The following is a 22,027-nucleotide window of genomic DNA, read 5'->3' as shown; positions in this document are numbered from 1 at the left end:
CCGGCTTCAACCGCGCACATATGGTGCTCGTTTAGCATCATCACCAGCTCCTATTTAAACTTCCACACTCTCACTGTCCGTTATTGTTGGTATATGTTGGTTCACGGAGGTCGTTGTTATCGCACATGCGTATCCCGGTACGTGTCTTCCCACCTCTCTCTCAACGGCTGCGCTTTTCTTCCCAAAGCCGCACCACGCCGCGCCCCTACTAACACTACGAACACTAGCACTAACTAACAGCAGAGATTCACCAGTATACAATACAACACCTGTAGCAGCTGTAAGCCTTGATTTTTCCGCCACTTTCGCAAGTTCTTCTGCGGCTGCACCGAGATAACCGACGTTAAATGGCAAATTTTTCCCCCCTTGTCATTGAGATATCAGGATTCGGCGACATAAAAAAGTCGGCATAACCGATAAAAAATGCTTAGAAAAAGCGAGAATTTGGCGGTTCCACTTCATAAACGTCAACTTATTAGGGTTGTTAATTTCTAATTCACTGGAACAATAAAATGACAAACGTTTGACAAACTGTTCATTGAGTTTCACTATTGTCATTTTGCTTCACTTCACAAAATAAAATGCTTTTAAACCTTGGAAAACTAGCCTGGGGCTTGCTTTAACAGAATTGTAATGCAGCCCACATGAGGTGTGAATGCGATCTGCTTTGATGCCACATGCTGAGTAACGTGATTGGGTCAGCTTGTCACATTACTTCCTGTGTCAAGTAGCGTGAAAATGGGGAAAGAGTTGTTATGGCCTGTGAAGTCATAGGAAGCATATATAGGAGTCATTGGAGTCATAGATATATACACTCTGACTACTCCAGATATATAAACCAGCATAATAAAAAAAAACAAGATTAAATGCTGTACCATGTATACCTCTCTTATACAAGACTAGCTCCTTATTTTTTCTTGAATAACGCTACAAAGCTGCACATCCTATGAAGTGCTGTTTTACACCATTCCAGTGTTTGTACTAATGGAAAATAACCGTTAAGAATAATATACAAGCAAATGAATTAAAGCAGATAAAATAACTTAGTTGTTACTGTTTGCAAATCCGTGCAATTCTTCATGCACCAAAGTGAAGAATGGATTAATGCAGTCAATTCACAGTTGATGCAGTTATCATCTCAGTCCTCATTGTTGCCTTGAGAATTCAGGCCAAGTGTGAAAAAATCTCATGCTGTTATACCAAAATATTTAACAGAGAGCTGATATGGGGACTCTGAAAGCTAATTATTTTTCAATAACAGCACTGTCTGTGTTGTATTTCATTTCTCTCACACCGTACCACTTTTCCAGCTGTGTATTTTTTTCCCCAGACATCATTTTTTCTACTCCTGTATCGAATTTTAAGGGACGTCCTCTAAGCTGTGTGTCTTTAAGACTTTTCGGACTATACTCTGACTGTTGTCACTGTGGTGTTAACACTGAAGACTCACATTCTAACCAAAAAATAAGCCCCAGCGGACCATCCGCATGTTTGATTTGGCACATGTTTTTATGCTGGATGCCCTTCCTAACGCAACCCTCCCCATTTATCCGGGCTTGGGACCGGCACTAGGGCTTGTGTAACCCTAATGGCTGGGGTTGGTTCCCTGACCGGGGATCGAACCCCAGGCCCCAGCGGTGAGAGCGCCGCAGCCTAACCACTAGACCACCAGGGAACCAACATTCTAACTAAAAATAGCACGACATTATACATTGTCAAAAAAATCTATATAAAATGTTTGCAATATAAGTCCTTTTTTTCTATATAGACTGTAACATTTCGGAACTAGTGCATTAATATTACCTTTATAGTGGAAACTATTGTTACAGCTGCTGTTATATAGTATTAGGAAAAAGCGGGCTGTGCCTATGTACCGAGGCAACACGTCAACTTTTATATGAGTATAGATAACATTAATTTACAGGATGACATAGAGATTTTGTTGATATTGTCATTATTTTCTTAAAGCTGTTTTTGCACAATAGTCAGACCACTAGGGGGCCTTGAAAAACTGGCAGGTGACCACCTTCTGACCAATCAGAATCAAGGATTCAAAAACAAGGTGTTATACATCATTTTTAATATGTGGGTGTGTCAACTAACATGACAAGCATTTTCAGATTCATGTTTAATGATTGCCTCTGAAAAATAATAATAGGACTTGGCCATTAGTTTTGATTTAGTTAAGAAATGCCATAGACAACCTACTCAGTCTCTCTCAGAAGGTCACAGATGCGATTGGCCGATAAAGCAGAATGGAAGAACTCGGGAATCACTTTACTCATTATGATGTTGTCATGTCACACAGGAGTTTCATGCGAGGGGTTTGACACCAGTGAGATTAAATCTCCTCTCACCTTCCTCTCATCCAGATGGATGTTTTTTTTCCCACTCAACTCAAAGGCCTGTGAAGGACCATCTGTTTATCGGTGGTAAATAATTTCTGAGCTGGTTGTTGGTGACATCCATCCCAGCCAATCTCTGTGACCATCTGCAACAGCACATGCAGCAGAAAGCTCCATGTGCCCTGCTGTGCTTTTTCACTGATTTCCAGTCAGGTGGATTACAACACAATCGCATTTTATTATCAAAAACAGATGAAGCTGTCTGCTTCAATGTTAGAGCACAACCATGGGAGGATGAGCAATGTGAATTGCAACATTGGTTGTGACAAAGCGATCTTTAATTCTTTGGCAAGTTAAAGAGATCGACAGTTTGAATAGTGACAAAAAACTTTTGATTTTTGATTTTTGTTTTTTGGAAAGTAGGACGAAGGTTTGAAAAGGGTGCTGCAGTGTCATTGACTGGATCTGCGTCCTGCTTCAAATGACTTTACCAAATCTGTAAATGTGTTCAGGTTTATATTCAAATTACGTTTGGTCTAAACCGTTTGTCTTAGTTTTGTTAATGAAATGTTTCTCAGAAACACTGAATAAATAATGAATTCTGGCTCTTTTGGTTCCCAAATTATAAACAAATTGTAGCCTAAATCAAACTACCATGATTTTGATTAGGATATAATGCGTTATTCTGATATTTTTAAAGCACACAAAATCTCACATTGGATCTGTAGGTAAAGAATTAATAGCATCAAGTGCAATTTTATTTAGTTGACATAGTGCTGAAGATGTTGGAGACTTAAAAGTCTATAGCTACTGAAAGCTGGCTCCCCTGTAGTGTTATGCTCTACTTCACCAGAGTGAGTGTGCCAATCCTGTATGCTAATATGTATTCCAGTCCAAACTTCACCATTATGCAAAAAAATAAAAAACTATGACAGCTTTCTTTGAATTAGCAAGCTTTGATGTCATTCATCTTGCTGGTTTAGCCCCTGTGTTTATAGAAGCTCATATGTTAGACAAAAGACTCTAGATCATTTATGATGATGTGAAGGACATGACTAGTTATTGCTATTTTGTTTATTGTGTAGTTTGTAACTGTGCTACAATTAATCTTTTGTTTCATGCGAAGTGTTGGTCTGTTATTCTGTGAAAAATAGACTGCATTCCTAACATTATGTTTGCATGTGATGAGAGGAATGACAACAAAGCCTACTTGACCTCACTTGGCTTGAGAAATGGTGCATGACTGGGAGTTTATGAGCTGCTCATCTAATCAGTCAATCCTGTGTCAGGAGTTTAATGGAGAAAATCACAAAGATACAGGTCACAAGCTTTAGAGATGCTCACATCAAATATTGGAATAGGGGAATAGTGTGGTCTCTAAAACTTTAGCCATGGTATGGGTGGTTTGAGTATTTCACAAAATCTGTGATTTTTGCACACAACAATCTACATAACTGCATGAATGTAATGTCCCTATTTAAGTAAAACGTGAATGTATGAAAATATGGAAAAAAAAGTCTGTGGTTGTTACTGTAATTTTGTTCTCTCTTTCTCTCTCTCTCTCTCTCTCTCTCTCTCTCTCTCTCTCTCTCTCTCTCTCTTTCTCTACCTCTTCTTTCTCACTGTCTGTTAAGTGGCCTAAACAAGATAACTCGAAATCTCCAACTTGATTTGTTTGCAAGAAGTTTTACTGTCTGGCTCCCATTCAAAGAGCAGGAGCACAAAAAAATTACACACATTTGCTGTTACCCTGGTCTTCTGTGTCCTCAAAGTGGTGCACTGCTGAGATTGTTACAGTGGTATTCATTGCAGTGTCTTCAGGCAGACATATTTGTGCTGCTAGGGCCCAATAAACCCACACATGCACCTCTTCTTAATAGTCCTGCATTGGAACATATTATGTATCATTATTTCAGGAGGATTTCACAATCATGTTTTAGGAATCATTTGCAGATCCCATTGTAATTTGAGCAGACATTGCCTTCTTACGTGCTTTACTTCTCCATACAGCCTTGAACATCATCCAGAAGACAAAAAGGGACATTAAATCCTTCTATATACTCCAGGATGCTTTGGAACAGTTATACACTGTCAGATCAGTGAAGACAAAACAGGAAGCACAGTTGAAACGGTCAACTGTTTGAGTCACCTACCTCCTGGGGATTATATGAAACAGATGAATGGGTTTTATTACCGTGGAACTTAAAATGGCACAGAGTGGAATTTCAGTACAGAAAATTTATGTCTGCATTAACACTTCCACTATGTGTAATATGTGGTTGCTTTGCATTTTTTTTTGTGAGGCATGCTATTACAAATGCTAACAACCTAGTAATTATTTTCAGTATATGTATTTTTTTCTGGGAGTAAAATTAATTTTCTTTATGAGCAGAACATTTCTGCTTAGAAACATTTATTTCTGTTAAGAAACAGACGATTTGCCTTTATCAGTTAGAAATAATAAAGGCCAACAATCTTTTCTTTCTGTCTCTCATAGATGCACATGTATAAAGTATAACGATTGTTTAATAAATTTTTTATTAAAAATATCTGCACGGTATGGCATAAGAATGCTGATGGTTTGCTGGACTTTGGGAGCACAGAGGCAGAATGGCATTAAATGCACATTTTTCTTCTAACTTTAATATGTCGGCAGTTTACACAAATTCGGCTACAGCCACCCTTTTGCCTTTAAACGACCCTAGTTTGAGCTCTCGGTTTTGTGGCACGTCTGTTCATTGGTTTTTACACTGATGAACCTTTGTGGTTAACACACAATCTCAAGCAATTGCTTCGAAGGACCTGCTCCATTCTCATTTCCTTAAGAGTCAATAAAATGGTTTGTTGCTTAGTGTTTAATTTCCCCTGTTTCGCCAGATTAAGGGAAGTGTAAATACCTTTTCAGAACTGATGTAATTGTTTTTATTGCTTATTGGCAAAGCTTAACAAATGGTAAATCAGCATTGACTAAGCAATTACCTAAAGTCAAATCGAATCACTCGAGACCAGTTAACTTGTACTATGACTGGCCTTTTTCTAAATATCAAGTGAAATGTGTTCACATTTGTCTGGTAACTTATGAAAAGCAATAACTGTCTATTATTTCTTCCCACAGACCCTTCCCACCACACAGTACGAGCTGGAGATTGTGGCTAAAGACATGGCAGGAAGTGAGGTTGGATTGACAGGAACAGCAACTGCAACCATAACCATCACAGACAGAAATGATCATGCACCTGAATTCACTCACTCACTGGTAGGACATTTTTTTGTTCTTGGCTTTATCCATATTCAGAGCAATCCTAATATGGAGAGAAATGTGAGGCAGTATTTTGATTTAGTTTTTGAGGCAGGATAAGTTTTTTAATATTAAAGCTGTAATGTATGACGTGTGACCTTTGTATACTTTTTCACCTCATCTATTTTCAGAGTCACACCTCTAACTATATGGTATCCTTAATATTTTGAGCAACCAATCAACCTAGAAATGTGCTGGGCAAACAGGCGAGAATGCAAGCACATGCTGACAAGTTTTTAATAATCAAAGCAATACAAGAACAAGATTCAAATGCAGGGCTGAGGGACAGGCGAAGGTCAGGTGACCAACAAGCATAGCATAGACAAGAGCTAATAAGAGCCAATCAAGAAACCCAGAAACAAGCCCAAAACTAAGATAGCGATCAGAAAAACAAAGACAGGAGAAAATCAAGATGTATTCTTCAAGTACAAAATGCATGTAAACTAAGACTCCTGGTAATATGTGAGTGTGTCTGTGGGTCCAGGTATGTCAAATAAATTATCAGTTTGTAGTGTGTTAACGTTGACATTTAGATTCTCTATTCTATACACTATATAAAGAAATATTTCTCTCTATGTAAACAAATATAAGATATTTCTAAAAGATATAAAGTCATAAGTGTGGTGTTTACCAAGTGTTTCATTTAAATTTTTAAATACTCAGTATACTGAGACTGTGTCAGAATCCTGAACATTGTTCAAAAAGCGTTGTGAGAAAGCTACTTTTGTAGCTTTCATTCCCCGAGGTACCAACAAACATCCTGAACCTTTCGATCATAGTAGGCATGGTGTATCGTAAAATACCAAAAGTTTGCTCACATTCTGTAGTGTAGCCTTTGTATATAAAACTGCAATAATTCAGAGAAGATTTGCAGTCTATGAAGTTAAATTTCATTATTCTTCTTGTGAACAAATGTACACACTCAGGAAGACAGCTAGTAGGATGCAATGGCTAATTTTCTGGGGGGTTTTGAAGGGTATTTTTTTTTTTGTGTAAATGCCTGTGCGAACAATTTGCAAATAGATTCATTCCAGTTTTCAGACCCAATATGTTGAGCCATAACATTATTTAAAGAATACGCTTATAAAAATTATAGCACATTCTGTTGCTAATGGAATGAAATTATGCATGCTTTTACCATGTCAGAAATGTACAGAAAAAGATAACTTATGCTATTAAGGGCTTCCATTATCATAAGCATAATAAACTTATAAGCCTCTGAGCAGACTTTCTGTAACTCTAATTACATGGTGTCCATTTAGGAGTTCTAAAGGCAATCTTGTCCTATTCTCAGACACTAGAGATAAATGAGTTTTTAATAAAAATATGTTCCAGAGTTTTCTGCTACCTTTCAAAGTGCACAAAGGTGGATATTGTGTGTGTGTGTGTGTGTGTGTGTGTGTGTGTGTGTGTGTGTGTGTGTGTGTGTATTAAGAGTGTAACCCTCAAACCCTGCTTTCCTGGGATAGGCTCCTCCTATACCATGACCCTAGGCAAAAAAAAAGATGCTGTGAGCCTTGGCACTCCTGGAGGTTTGGCACAAAGTGGGTGCTTTTATATGCAGTTTGTGATGTGAATGAGATTCTGTGTCATCTAACCAGCCATCCATATACTCATACATCTAACTATTATAATATTTTTTTGATATTAACAAAGGCAAGTCTAGGCTATATTACTGTACAATGCCTATCCATTATACAATATGGATACCAGGTTGGCTAAACACAGAGTAAGTGCACAAAACTGCCTATTTGCTATGAGGTTTAATGTGAATCACACACACACACACACACACACACACACACACACACACAAACACACACACATTTTTTTTTCTTCTGTTCAGAGCTTTGCAGCTTTTCACATAGATAGGCGAAGTGAGTGCTGGCAGCACATCCATCATTTTAGTCTGAGATGCAGCACAGTGACACAGTGACAGCTGTGATTCACACACGCTTGGGTGATGGACTGGATCTCACACACATGCTGTTGTCCTTTGCGACCTTTGCATTTTAAACTAATTGTAATTGTAATACAGGGGGTTTATCCTGCAGGGAGTACACTTCACTTCACTACAATGTGTAGACATGTTGGCTTTGTGTGTGTGTGTGTGTGTGTGTGTGTGTGTGTGTGTGTGTGTGTGTATGTGTGTGTGTGTGTGTATGGATGCCACACTTTTAGCCTTTACTGTGCACTCAGCAAGTGAAACCAGAGAGAACCATTTAGTACAGTGAAGAATTGGAAAAAGCAGTTAAACTACCTCACTATTACTTTCAATGGTGATGAATTATTTGGAATTTGCCACCTTTGTACTTAGAGGTATTGAGAAATAGAGGAGAGAGAGAGAGAGAGAGAGAGAGAGAGAGAGAGAGAGAGAGAGAGAGAGAGAGACCGACCAGGACAGGGGGTTGTGATGCTATACCTCTGATATAGTGAGTCATGTGCTTTTTAATGGAAATGCCCTAAGATCATATCAGGGTCCCAAATGCATCACCTCATCTTGCTTCCTACTCTCTTGGCCTGCTACCATCGTGCATTGCAGCGTCTATGGCCTCTGGCTGAGGTATGTGGGTGTTCTGGGGTTTTTTTCTTCATTTTTTCAGTGTACTTCTCATCTGTCCAGGTATGTGCCTTATGCTCCTATTTCTCATCCTGCTTTAACTCTGTGGAGAAATGGTCTGTAAAAAGAAGTGCATAAGGCCATCATATTTGAAGCACATCCTCTAAAAGCCATCACACTACTAAATATATATAGCTGAGGCATCATAGCCTGCTGTATCATCAGAAATATGTAGTACATCAATCTTATACATTTGGTCTTTTTGAAAGCACTACAGCGGTCTTGTTGGACAGCTTTGCAATCTGTGAAGATTTCTGTTAAAAATTGTACAAACGCAGCACATTGTAATAAAACAATGTAGAGATTATACATGATTAACTATATCTAACTATAACTATATACTAACATGTGTTTGTTTGTGTTTTTTTTTTTTTTTTTTTTTAATGTTTTTACAACCCATCCAACATATAGTCCCCATTTTCTCTTTTAATAACCTCCACTCTTCTGGACAGATTTTGTAGTGTGGTTGTAGAGATTTGTGCTCAGTCAGCAATAAGAGTGTTAATAAAGACAGGTTTGATTGATGTAGGTTGAGGAGGCCTGGGGTGCAGTCAGTGTTAAAATTCATCCCAAAGGTGTTGAGAGGGGTTGAGGTCAGAGATATAGACCTACCAGAATCCTATGGTCAAGGACAAGGCAAGATCTGTTATTATCAATCAGTCAATTTGTTATTATTCTAGGAGTACCTTATTTTATCTTGTTTATTCAGGATTTGTTACCAATATTGAAAGAAGATTCTGTAGCACAACCTATTGATCATTTTCAATGAGCTTTCATTGCTAATCAATCATGAAATATGTCTATATCACTGTGTCATTTGGCAATTTACAGTACAACCTACACTTGGCAAACATCAGATAGAATTATATGGTATAATATGTTTATATGTGTGAATGTGATTTTCTATGCACCCTACTGATAGATATATAATATATGGTATGTATAGATATATAGATCTTTTATCTTTACAAATATATGTGTCATTAAGTAAGTAAATACAAAATAATACCATGTGGCATACACTGTATGGACAAAAGCATTGGTAGATCTGACATTAGTCAGAAGTATTTTTATAAACTGTTTTAACACCAAAAAAGGCGAATTGACTGTGAGCAGAAATTAGTTTCCGAGGTGAATTCCAAATTGCGGATACAAGAGTAACCTTAAGACCTTTAAAACAAGCTCAATTTACTGAATGTACCCTTAAAATAAAGTGATCAAAAAAACACTTCTATCTGAAGTGTACCTATGTTGTTCATCAGATCGTGATAAATATTGTATTTTAACTTCATTAGGTCTAGGTATAATTGTGTGTTTTTAATTAATTTATGTGATTCCCTTTAATATTTAATGATGAACCAAAGTAGGTACACTTGAAATAAAGTATAACAAAAAAACCCTAATAAGATCAAGCTGTCAGCATGTTTTATGGGAATAAAAAAATCCTTTTTTTGAATGTCTATAATTGGTCCCAAGCACAGGAAGAGATATTTCCAACCCCTAGACTGAACTGAAACACAACTTAGTACTTAATTTTTTTATTGTACGCATATGCAGAAGTGCTCTCTGGAGTACCATCAATAATTGATCAAAACAGAGCTATTGGATGTAGGGTGTATATTATGCAGGCATTTGGAGCCAACTGTTTTTGCATGGATAAAATGAGCGGCTGTTCATTTATTACAATCAAACCAAAGAGATTATTTATATGTCCCAGTGAGTACAATTAGGCTCTTTGTTGCTCTCTTTGATGAGAGATGATAAGTACAGTGTGTATCTCACACCACTTAAACAATAAAGTCTGAAAATCAAGTAAATAAATCTGAAAATTAGAAATGTTTCATGGGTTTGTTTTATATCTTTTATTTCTTTTCTCACCTTTACCATAAATAGCACCATAGATTGTGCCAGGAAATGTTTCCTCTTAACCCAACTTACCTTTACTTCATTCAAACTATTCCCATGTTGGATGTACTGTACTACTATTTCACTAATGTTCTGATACTGTGATAATAACTGTATATAAAGGTTCTCCAGAAATCCTGCCATCGCATTATTTTTTGCAACATTATTCTGTATCTATACTATCGATTTGAGGGGAACAGAAGGCTTATTTTATGACAGTTCTTTCCCATTATCTTTCCTGCTCCACCACTTCATTTTTCTTCATTACCCAAACCTGTCTCCAAGTTGCATCATGATGATCTCACCCAGACAGAAATCACCCTAACAGCATCTCACGTGCCTTTTTTTTTTTTTTTTTAACTCCCTTAAACTTCATCATACCCAGAATAGCTTGTCCTACAATGCTATGAAAATCAGCTTTGGGGAACTGCCACAATAATTAACCATAATCCCATTTTTATGAGGTTGGCAGAGAGGAAAAGCTGACTCAGAATCTCTTGACACGTTCATTTTCACGGCTGCTCAATGTTAGAAGATTAATGGCAGCCTTGATGAAATCCAGCATCTTCTTACAATTGATCCGGAGTTCTCTAATGTTGTTTTATATTTTTATAATGCCCTTTACTTTAGCTTTTGACTTGAAGGGCATAGTCTAAAGTTTTGATAATTGTATTCATTTCTTAACACATGGTGAAGAAAACAAGGGATTCCTGGTGGAGTAGAATTGCCTTTTCACAGCTCCAGGGTCCCTGGTTTTATCCTGAACTTTTGTCTATTGTCTATTGTCTAACTATTGTCTGAGAATGTCACATGATTTTATATGTTTTAGTCTGTATGTTTATTAGTTTATTTATACTTTTTGTATGTTGAATAAGGAGACAAGTGCATTAAAAAAAACAAAAATTAGTTTTTCCAATAACAAATAATACTTGTATTGTAAAATCCAAAAGTTATAATCATGTCTATGGCCAGAACAGAGGTGAATAACATTACATTTCATAATCAGGATTAAACACAGTACAGCTGAACACATAAGGGTAATCAATCAGTCATAAGACATGAATAGAACATAATCTTATGACTTGAACCCAAAAAAAACAATATCAACAAAGCAGTGCTTGTCCTTAAGTCAAGTTAAATCAAGAAGCTTTTATTGTCTTTCCACCATATATAGCTGATGCAATACACACTGAAATAAGACAACGTTTCTCCAGAAACCAGGTGCTACATAAAAACACTGTAGCGCTAAAACACACAACAGAGAGCTACATACAGAACACAGAGCTAAGGACTAAAGTAAGTTGTCCTAGCCACATATAGTGCATCATGTGCAACCTGGTGCAAACAGTACAAGACAAAGACATTGCAAACAGACAATACAAGACAGTTTGAGACATTTACACAAAACACATAATAGTGCCGACCAGTAAACCTACTGTAAATGTTATACAGTACAATGTACAAAAAGAGAATTATGAACAATAGGGTACTTGTAAACATAAACACAATATTGTTCAAAAACAGAAAGAGCAGCAATCAAGAGGTGTGCAAAACAGCATGAAATAAGTATAATGTAATTATAATATAGGTGGTGCTGAAGACATTAATGTGTATGAATTGAAATGAGTATTAAGTGTGTGTCTGAGTTTGCTACAGTTTAGTTCTGTCTGTTGAGGAGCTTAATGGCTTAAGGTCATGCTACCAATTTTGGCAAATCCTTTGAATTGCCACTAGTTCTGAATGTGTGTTAATGATGCCCTGCAATGGTCTATGTTGATGTTCAGTCTGTATTCCTACTTTAAATCTTGGGATAAGCTCCATATTTACCGTTACCCCGACCAACATGAAATGATAAATATGAAAAAGATAAAATGATAAATTTTTTAAAATAATAAACAGCGGCATCGTATTTCAACATAAATACACATTTATTTATTAGATTCACTGCTAATTATCACAAAATAAATAAAGCAACCCATGTGGCTTCTTCTTCTTGTTTTGGCTACTCCTGTTTGGGGTCACCACAGCGGATCATCCGTCTCTACTACCATGTCCTCTACATACCCTTTCAAACAAACTTTCTGCATTTCTTCCCTCACCACATCCATAAACCTCCTCCTTGGCCTTCCTCTTTTTCTTCTTCCTGGTGGCTCCATCCTTAGCATTCTCCTACCGATAATGAATGTATGTATGTATGTACAGTAAAACCTCGACACTCGCGACCTTGACACTCACGACCTCAAGAGTTCGCGATTTTTTTATTTGGAACAGGACTCGTGAAAAATCTTATAGTTTGCGAGAAGCCGCGAGTGGCTCGAAAGATCGGAATAACATTTCAAAACAGAGTTTGTACTAATAAATTACATAAAAATGTTTGAAAAACAATTTTTTATTGTATTATTCATTTAAAGTAGTAAATAAAACATTTATGACAAGTAATACAAAATTTTGGTATATATTTTTTAAATGTGCTAATATACAGCAAAAAAGGCATTAAAAAAGAAACGATTAAAGTATTAATTACATGATAAGAAATGCGTGAATAACAAACACCACAAAAGACATTTGTGAGACAAACTGTAATGTAAGACTTAAATACATTGTGCTAATTAACACAAAATTAGAGACAGGTGCAGAGATCACTTGACAGTGCAGTGACTGGTGGGAAGCATAGTTCCTAAGCATAATCCCGGTTTTTACTGAAAACATTACAGTTTACTGCTTAATCATAGTCTTCTATTTTATATATATATAATTTAATTTTTTTTTTTATTATATAAAGTATACATTTAAAGGGGTACATACATAGGGTTACATTTATAAATGTAAATTTATATCCTAATTTCCGGTTGATCAGATTTGAAATAGAATTGAACTGAATTAACTAACTGAGCTCAACTAACTAAATTGACATTAAATAAATATGCATTGGTTAGTTGGCTATTTTTATCTTTCATTTTTGCCAGGGTCATGTTTTTGGATTACAAATATTAATTCCAAACAACAGGTGAAATTCTACCAACTGGTATAACATATGCATATAATATGTAAGAAAAAAGTCTATTTGCCTTAAATATGCAAATATACTAATACATTTGGTGCTTTCTCATAAGTAACCATTAAATTGAGACGCCTTTTTAAACACAAACACAAACATTCAGGTGTAGAAAATGTGAACATCTTATGTCCTGCTAGTTATTTTAGAGTGGAGTGCAAAACTAATTCTCTTATCTGTAATAATCTGTAAAGTAACAGTACTTCAACTAAAGTAACAATTAATCTTTCTACAACTCAAAACAGTACATCGTCTAATAAAAAAGTTTTGTAATAGAGCACACTATACTTTTTTTTTTTTTTTTAAATACCCAGAATCTACATCAAATCCATTCCTGGAATCTAATCATGACTACAATGCTTGTGCTAATCATGGGAACAAGGCCCCCAAAGCTGCCTTTGTTTTCACCTGACATTTTCACAGAGTGTTTTTCCCCCACTGTGCCCTGTCTTTGCATTGCTGCTCGACATTTCTCTTCCTGGAAAACAAATATGTACAGTGTGTGACAAGAAAATGAGTCTCTACACAGTGATAATTCCAACTGGGGGCAGTTTGGCAGAGTCCCTGAGCGATAATAATACTATTAGGATAATGTCAGACCTATCTATCCTTCCTCTGTTATCACTCCTTCCCATGGTTACCCCATACACTGGTGTTCAGGGTCTGGTTTGATGTAGTGGCAAGGCCTGGGGCTCTGCTCTTTGCTGTACTGAGAATGTAGGCTCCCATGCCGTCCGCTGCACCTCATGATATGCGCTGATTTATTTCTGATGAGCCAGGTCTATGTTTGGGAGCAGCCACTGATCCTGCTTATCATGCCTGTCACTCTGGGAGAGTGACAGTTAATCTGAGCTCGCCTTGTCCCCCCACAGTGACAACATGAATCTTGCTCCATCAAAATGCTAATGACATTAACAATGATGGCTACAACCCATGGCCTGAGTCAAATCCTGGCAACCGTCAGCGACACGCATTGATCGGATATGCATGTTCAGGAATTGTTCATTACCGAAACGCTTTTATGAGCTAAGGTTTGCCACCAGGGAAGTGATGTGTGGTGACAATTCATTTTCTACATGATGGGAAGGTGATTCATGTTTGTTTGATTGTTCATTATTCTAATGAATAGAAGATATGAAGTAGGTTACTTGTAATGAAATGACTGGCAGAGTGGCCCTGAATAGCCATACACATTCATGGCAACAGCAGTGACTTGGGGATGGAATCTGGTGTCATTCAAACCTCGCCCTCTATTTCGAGAGCTGTAGTGCTTCTCTTAGGTGCTTTAAAGAGTCTTCTTTAGTCAGCAGTCTTTCATTAGCCAGCCAAAGGATCAAGTGCCACATTAAAGGCCTGTAAGTGCTTGCTATATCATTTGACCTTCTTACTGAATAAGTTCTTCAATGGAAATTAGTTTTAATAATGGGTTATAATCCAATCTGGTGCTGGTGAAAGTTAAAAAGGTATTTCTTTATCATAGGATGCAGAGGATAGACCTTAGAGAAGGATTCTGATTGATAAAGATACTGTAAGACAAAACAAGACAGCATTATCTCATATTTTTAAATGTTTCACAGTTCACATGACTAAGTAAATGCCAGCATTCAAAGGTCAAAGTTGGGCTATTAATATTTTTATCAAATCCATCTGAATTCATCACTATCAGATTGTTTTGTCATTATAAGTGGTACAGTATTGTTTAGTCTCTGGTGGGTTTTCTTACACATAGTTTAAACTTTTGGTATTCTCCCACCTCCCAACAAAATCATGCCAGTAGTAGAAATGACTATGATGAGTTTTCACCCCTGTAGTGTGTGAAGGTGTGTATATGTTCAGAATGGCCTGTGATAGCATGGTGTTCCCAGGACATGTTCTTGATCTAAAAATATACAGTGTACGAATCAATGAAAACCTCTATTAAGTAATAAATGCACGTGTAGTGTATTCTAGTTAATACCATAGCTACAGTTCAATAATTTTATCAGAAGTGCATTTTCTTAAGTGTTTACAATTCCATTCAATTTTTTTTACAAATGTTTTATTGTACTGTATGTCTGTGTTCACCTCATCCTAGTTTCAAATGTTTATTAGAGTCAAATTACATTTTACTGTAATATACATGTAAGTTTAGAATGTATACATTTGTCAGATGCTGATGAAATACTCATTTTAGCAGAAATACCATGTACAAATGAATGTGAGTGAGCTAGCCAGCGACACAACCACACTCTTTCTCATGAGATATTGCTTCAGTATATATTTGGATCAGTCCATGATGTGGAAAGCATGTGCCGTATACTACAACATATAATTTATTCCTTACATGATGCAGAAATCATGTGTAATATATTCTATAACATGTAATATACACTATACACTACATGATATAGTCAGCATGCATGCTATTGTGCTTCATATGCTGTACTTCAATCCCAGTGGACCTTGGTTTAAATCTTATTGTAACTGAACCCTGCCCTCACTGTTTACACACATTGCATGCTGATTATACGAGAAAGCAGCTGTATAGAAACATGCCTGTGCACTACAGAGCCATCAGTAATAAAACTAAAACAATATGCACACTAAAATGCCACACTAATCAGTCATGAATCAGATACTCGACTTCTGCAGTGAAACAGGCACATGGTTTTAATACATTTTAGCAGTGATTAAGCAAAGTGGGAAACATTAGAAAAAAGAACACGGCTAATGTGGCGTAAAAGGCATATTAAGAAGGGAAACATTGTGAATAATATTATGTAACCCCACACATTAAATCTGTGAGAAAAATTAATATCAGCATAATGGCTGTGCATTTACAGGGAGGATTTATTAGCCGTAGAATTCCTCTAATAACGAATGATGAGATATTTATTAAACCCATTTCTTATAGTCTATATGCAAATCCCTGTGTATTATTCTGTAGCTCCTATAGGGCAAAATATATGGATTAGTAAAACAACTGTACATTTGTGCTGACTGACTTGTTTTGCTTTAGTTTTTTTTCCCTTTGGTGAACAGCATTAGTCAGTTTGGTATTAGTGTACCAGCTGAGTAAACTGGTCTTTAACATTGACCACTACTGTGTCTTTAATAGGTATTGAAACAGGAATGAACAGATTGGCATCCTCTAAAAAAAAAAGGCCACTAAATTGTTTTAAAATACACCTAAGACATGAGAAATAGCAAACATTTTCCCAAAAGTACTAAGACATATTAACCAGTATTTACCGATTTATGCCATTACACACAAAATACCACAGATAGGTGTAGGCTTACTGCTTTAGCTGATATTAGACATTGCTATGATCATTTAAAAAATAGTTTATAAAAGACCAGTTAGCTAGATATCACACTCCTTAAGATAGTCCACAAAGCAAGCAGTAGATAGAGTTAGCCTGATTTTAAAAAAGATCTCACCATTGCAACGAATGTCTTAATATCTTGTTGTTTTGACAGTAAAAAATAAGTAGGTGCTAATCACTAGCTGACATGCTTGAACACTAAAAAAGTCCAATTAGCAAGATATTCAACTATACCAGGGAAGTTTTGAATAAAATTGTGACTAAGCTTAAACTTTTTTATTAAATATTTGGAAAAACTGATGGACATTGCATTGAAAAAAAAATAATGCAGAACATGCAAATATTTTAACTGAGAAAGGGACTTGCTAGCTAACAATGTAGCTGTATCTTTAGTAGTGCTCAAAAGATGGCTAAAAAAACTTTCTGTTGGAAAATTATAATTAAATCTATCCTTGTTAAAAAAGCAGCAAGATTAAATATTTATTCATTTGCCTCCCAGTGAAAGCAGAAAAATATATTGTGAATTGCGCACAAACAGTGGAGTCTGAGACAGTTTTTTTTTTTTTGTAATGTTTAATTAATATATATGTATTCACATTAATAGTATGCTACATTTATAAATCAGTAAAATAGCACCCACATTATATGTCTCATACGTACACAAGTCTTCAGTAAGACAAAACTGCTGTAATAATCTATTGTTGAATGTGATATTGACACACCATTGAATTTAATAGAATTGAATTGTATTGAATTGAATTTAAATAAACTTAAGTAAAATAAATGACTAGCATGGATCATTATGGCATGTTTTGTAGAGGTTGTCTTGCTGAGACAAGAGCATTCCAGCTTCATAAAGAAATACAAGTGTTATTCTTTGAGGAAGAAAAAAAAAGACTAATCTAATCATATTTTATTTCTGTCTTTCAGCCTGAAGTGCCTCTAATGAATAATTTGTTCGTAACATTCACTGTGGTCTGTTATATACTCCCAATTAAAGAGTGCAAGTGATAACTCAGAGACACTTTTTTATGAAGACCATCTGTCCTATGTACTCATTACCCACTATGGAGACATCTTCCAAGTCTGCCTGATGTCATCATAAATAGAAATAGTTCAGTGTACGTGTAGCACTTATAAGCCATTGAAATGTTTTAGGGCACAAGTGAAATTTTAATGATGTTTTTTCCCTTGTGCCTGCAAGTTTTACTAAAAGTTACATGAAGTATATTTGCACAACTTTTACAAGGTCGCCGGATGATGTCTGTGTATTATCTAGGGCGGTGCTGAGAGGTCATTGGGTTTGTTTCCCTTCCGACTCATAAGCTGATCTCTGTGTAAACCTGCACTCAGCTTTACAGTCTGGCTGAACCCTGACATCTGTTTAATGTATAGGCTCCTGTGAAGGTGTTTCTTATAATTTCTCAGCTTCCCACAGTGCAGGCAGGTTAGTCTTCAACATTTTCTAAACAGCAGAGATGCAAGCAGGGAGGAAGATGATCCTTTCTGAAACAAGGACACTGATGTAAGTATGTAGTTCAGGAAGGGGTTTTTTTTATGCTGACGGAGAGCCTGTGCAATGCCTCACACACACAGAAAGAGAGAGAAAGAGGGAGGGAAAAATTAATGGTCCTCCTGCTGCACAAAAATTTGCCTGTATTGTGCTTCACAGCCCTATCCAGATCGGAGGCTGTTCAATTTATTGGCAAAATATTATATATTAATGTAGATCATGCATATTAAAAAAAATGTCCTCATAAGATCAAAACGATCAAGTGATCATTTTCTTAGTAAGGACGTTTGGGACTTTGACATTTGCCAAATTATCATAACATGCGTTGCACTTTTTTATAGTTATAATGCTGTGTAAAGAAATGATTTGACATACCTAATTGAAATCAAAGCAACTGACAAGTTTCCAAGTTTTTTTTTTTTAAGTAGTAAAGTTTTCTTTACATTTTTATGGTCAATGACTGCAAAATCTTGAAGTCTTTATAAGAAGTCTCTAATTCAGCAGACCGTAACTTTACACTTTATCTAAAAAAACATTTTTGTCGAAAATTTATTTATATACAATTTCTAGCTATAAACTTTGTCACAAATTCGTTTTACAGAAATCTGGATTTAGATTTATGGTATATCTACAAGTCAACAGCAGAAAGTTGAAATCCTTCCTAGAAACAACATGTGGAAGAACTCTATAAGGGACCAAACTCAAAACCCATCCTCCTTATTTTTGCATATTGTGTAAAGGTTGAAAGGAAAACTTCGTTTAAAATGGTCAGCATGTTTGGACGTACTTTTATGACTTGGAAGGAGAAATAAGTTCCATTTACATGGTCTATATGAAGTTTTTTTTGTTTTGTTTTGATTCGTTTTTGCAAGTATGATGTGTAGTCCTGTATTTTAGAGGTTGCTTCTCTGTCCAGAAGGTCACACTGTATCCTTTTCTCACAGTACAGGGAGCTATAAACCTGGTCATTTCCATCCGTATCTCACACCACTGGTTACTTTGTGCACACCAAGGAATTGGGGTCTTATCAGTGATATGGCAGGGGCTTGGTATCAACAGCCTACAAAGATTGAATACATCCATCTGACCGCTTCAGTGCCCCAGATGATTAAATGGAATGTGACTGTGCACTAGTCTGCAGAAATATGTGGGCTTGTTCTTTTAAGCCCTACTTTTTTGTTCACTTTATGGCATGTTCAATTTGCCCAACCTCATCGAAAAGTAAATTATTGATGTGATTTACTGAAATTGGGACGTTATGTATCCCAGTAATCAGTTTTAACCCCTGAAAAACTATCCTTAAAAAAAGAGGAGCATTAAAGTGTTTTCCCTGCATTCTAACATTTTAAAACACACTTGTTCTGTGTACAAAATATTGCTTGGGTTATTACATGGTAATATACATGCTATTACATAGTATTACACTACAAAGCTGTTGAAGTGTTAAATCTGATTTTCTATAACAGTGGTAGTGCTGTAAATCAAATCATATTTATGTTTAATATGTTTGTTAAATTTTATTTTATTGTTGCTATAACAACAGCTTGTGTATAACAAACATTTGACATAACCTAAGACTAATAACAAACGTGTGTACATACAAGAACATACAAGAAATGTGAAATTTTGTTAGTGACAGGTTTTTACAATTTACCTTTTATGGACAGTATCTTCTACTTTACTTTTACAATAAGGGCATTTGGCTTTACCCAGAGCGACTAACATTTATCCCATTCATACAACTGAGCAGCTAAGGGGTTAAGGGTCTTGTTTAAGTGCCCAGAAGAAGCAGCATGGTGTGGCTGGGATTTTTAACTCCCCGCCTTCAGATCCAAAACCACTCCTCACTAGATAATAGTAGTAGGTCTTCCATCACAATAGTCTTGCAGTGTTGCACTTTCCAGCTTCCGAGATACCATCAAGGGAATAGTTGCTGTAATACAAATATTAATGTATCACTCTACTGGTATTATCCACCTGCTGAAACGATTACTGGCCTATTTACAGAATGATCATGTGATCATATGGTAGCGAGTTTAATATCAAAACCAGTGTGTACTGTATATCCTACTTACCTTGCTAGAGTTGCTAATCTTCATATAAAGCAAAAGTCCATTAATTGATTTAGAATGGATTTAACTTTGTGTTGTTGACCGACATTTTGAGAGACCGACGTTATTCTAGTGAAAACACTTCATTTTATAGTACACTATATAATTATAATGCTGCCTTTTGGTACTGTTATTAGTAATGTAGCCGGTGGTCAACATAATGGATATGATTGCTTTCTGTCATTGCTTTCTTCCTTCAGAGTAGTACATGACACTGTGCAATATAAAACTGCCGGTGACGACTGAGGAACAGAATTGCTAGCTTTTGCTCTGGTAATACACCTCGGGATGTTCACAATGTGCTTTACTGCTCAGAACACTGCATAGCTGATATGAATCTAATTGAAAACTTGATAGAATAAAAAGCTAGAGAACCTGGAAATAAGAAAATAAATTGTTGCTTGTAGAGCACGGTTAGAAAGCAGGGGTGGGTATAGGAAAAAATAAAGAGAGCAGGATTATTATATTTTTTGTAAATTGCCATTTCCAGATTGTAGTCTCCCATAATCTTAAATGTGTAACACGTGAGGCTCCAGATTCACATTATAATACTGTATGCTATAGGGAAAAGAAAAAGCAGAAATGGCTATATCCCCTCCGGGCCTGCAACTGTTAAGCTTTTCAAACTACATCCTTCTGTAATGCAGCTCTCACTCTGACCCCACACTCTTTTCTCCTTACATTAATGTGATCCACACTGCACCCACCCGAGCGAGCAAGCGAGCACCCCTGGGACCTGGGGCAGTGATCACTTCACACACTGTTGAGCTGAAATGATGCTGGGGCTGATGGGGAACAGAACTCATCTGGTCTTACAAAAACATTTCTGTTCCTCAACCAGGCCTGTGACATTGAGGTGGATTGAGGGATAGCTACAGAGCTTAGCATGTCTTTGAAAAGAAAGACTTTTTTTGTAGTGGAGGAAAAAAAAATACACAATGCGCTGTTTCACAAAAACTCTTTTAGAGTGGATATGGAAGGGGAGGTAGCTTTAAATAAATGTGATTAATGTTTTATGATCTTTAAATTTTTATTTTTTCATTTAATTTAATTTCCATGTGCAACACAGCACCATGATTTCAGTGACAGGTGACAAAGAACAAGGATTTTCTACATTTTATTCAAATTAGGCGTGATGCAGTGTACTGACAAATCAAAGCAACTGATCCGAATGAATTCTTTGATGCAGTTTTTTTCAACGCCTTACTTACAACTTTAGTTCCTACTTTCAATAAGTTCTCATTAGTAATCTGACACTCAAAATGAAAGAAAAAGTCATAGCCATGGTTTTATCTTGTACTGATTTAAATATTCGAGAACTAAAGATTAGCTGCTAACTGAAGTAGCTAGTTCAGTTATGGTGCTTTGCTAATTTTGCAGCAAAGCAATTAAAAAAACCTAGTACGCAACTGTAAATCAACCAAACATGTTATAGACTGTGCATTATTGGATTAATTAACTTAAGGTGCTGTATATTGGTAGCTACTATTGATTCAGAAAAAACTGTGAAAAAACATCGCATGCCCAAAAGCAACAACATTCTTGATCTCTGAAAATCTAACTAAAGAAATGTTGTTACTTGTTATGTAGACATGTATACTGTAAGTATATACATTAATACATATACAAATACATACATATATGTATATGTAGGTTTGTAAAGGGTACAAGCTGAATGTTTATTCTGTACTCCTTGATAAAGTCTCGGATGTTTCTGACACACCAAAGTGCACTTAATGCTTTCTGAGAGTGGAATATTTAATGCCTCACAGTTCCATCTAAGGGGTCTCTGAGAGGTAATGACTTTGAGAATCGGAGTCTTCTTTTTAATTGCTGCAATTGCCTTGATTGCTACTTAAACTAATCTGTTTGAAC

At 36.2% G+C, this 22,027-nt stretch overlaps 1 protein-coding gene across 1 annotated transcript in view; it reads left to right on the top strand.

The window, feature by feature from the left end:
- The window catches only part of cdh13 (cadherin 13, H-cadherin (heart)), a 376,372-nt gene that overhangs the window by 295,587 nt on the left and 58,758 nt on the right, over window positions 1-22,027 (top strand). The window contains exon 9 of the mRNA XM_046865279.1: window positions 5,461-5,601. Within this exon, the coding sequence (XP_046721235.1) occupies window positions 5,461-5,601 (141 nt within the window). The remainder of the gene's footprint in view (window positions 1-5,460; window positions 5,602-22,027) is intronic.

The sequence above is a fragment of the Silurus meridionalis genome, chromosome 13, assembly GCF_014805685.1.
Source record: "Silurus meridionalis isolate SWU-2019-XX chromosome 13, ASM1480568v1, whole genome shotgun sequence".
Classification (NCBI taxonomy): domain Eukaryota; kingdom Metazoa; phylum Chordata; class Actinopteri; order Siluriformes; family Siluridae; genus Silurus; species Silurus meridionalis.
The sequence above is the reverse complement of the archived record's forward strand: the minus strand, read 5'-3'. Positions and strand labels throughout refer to the sequence as shown.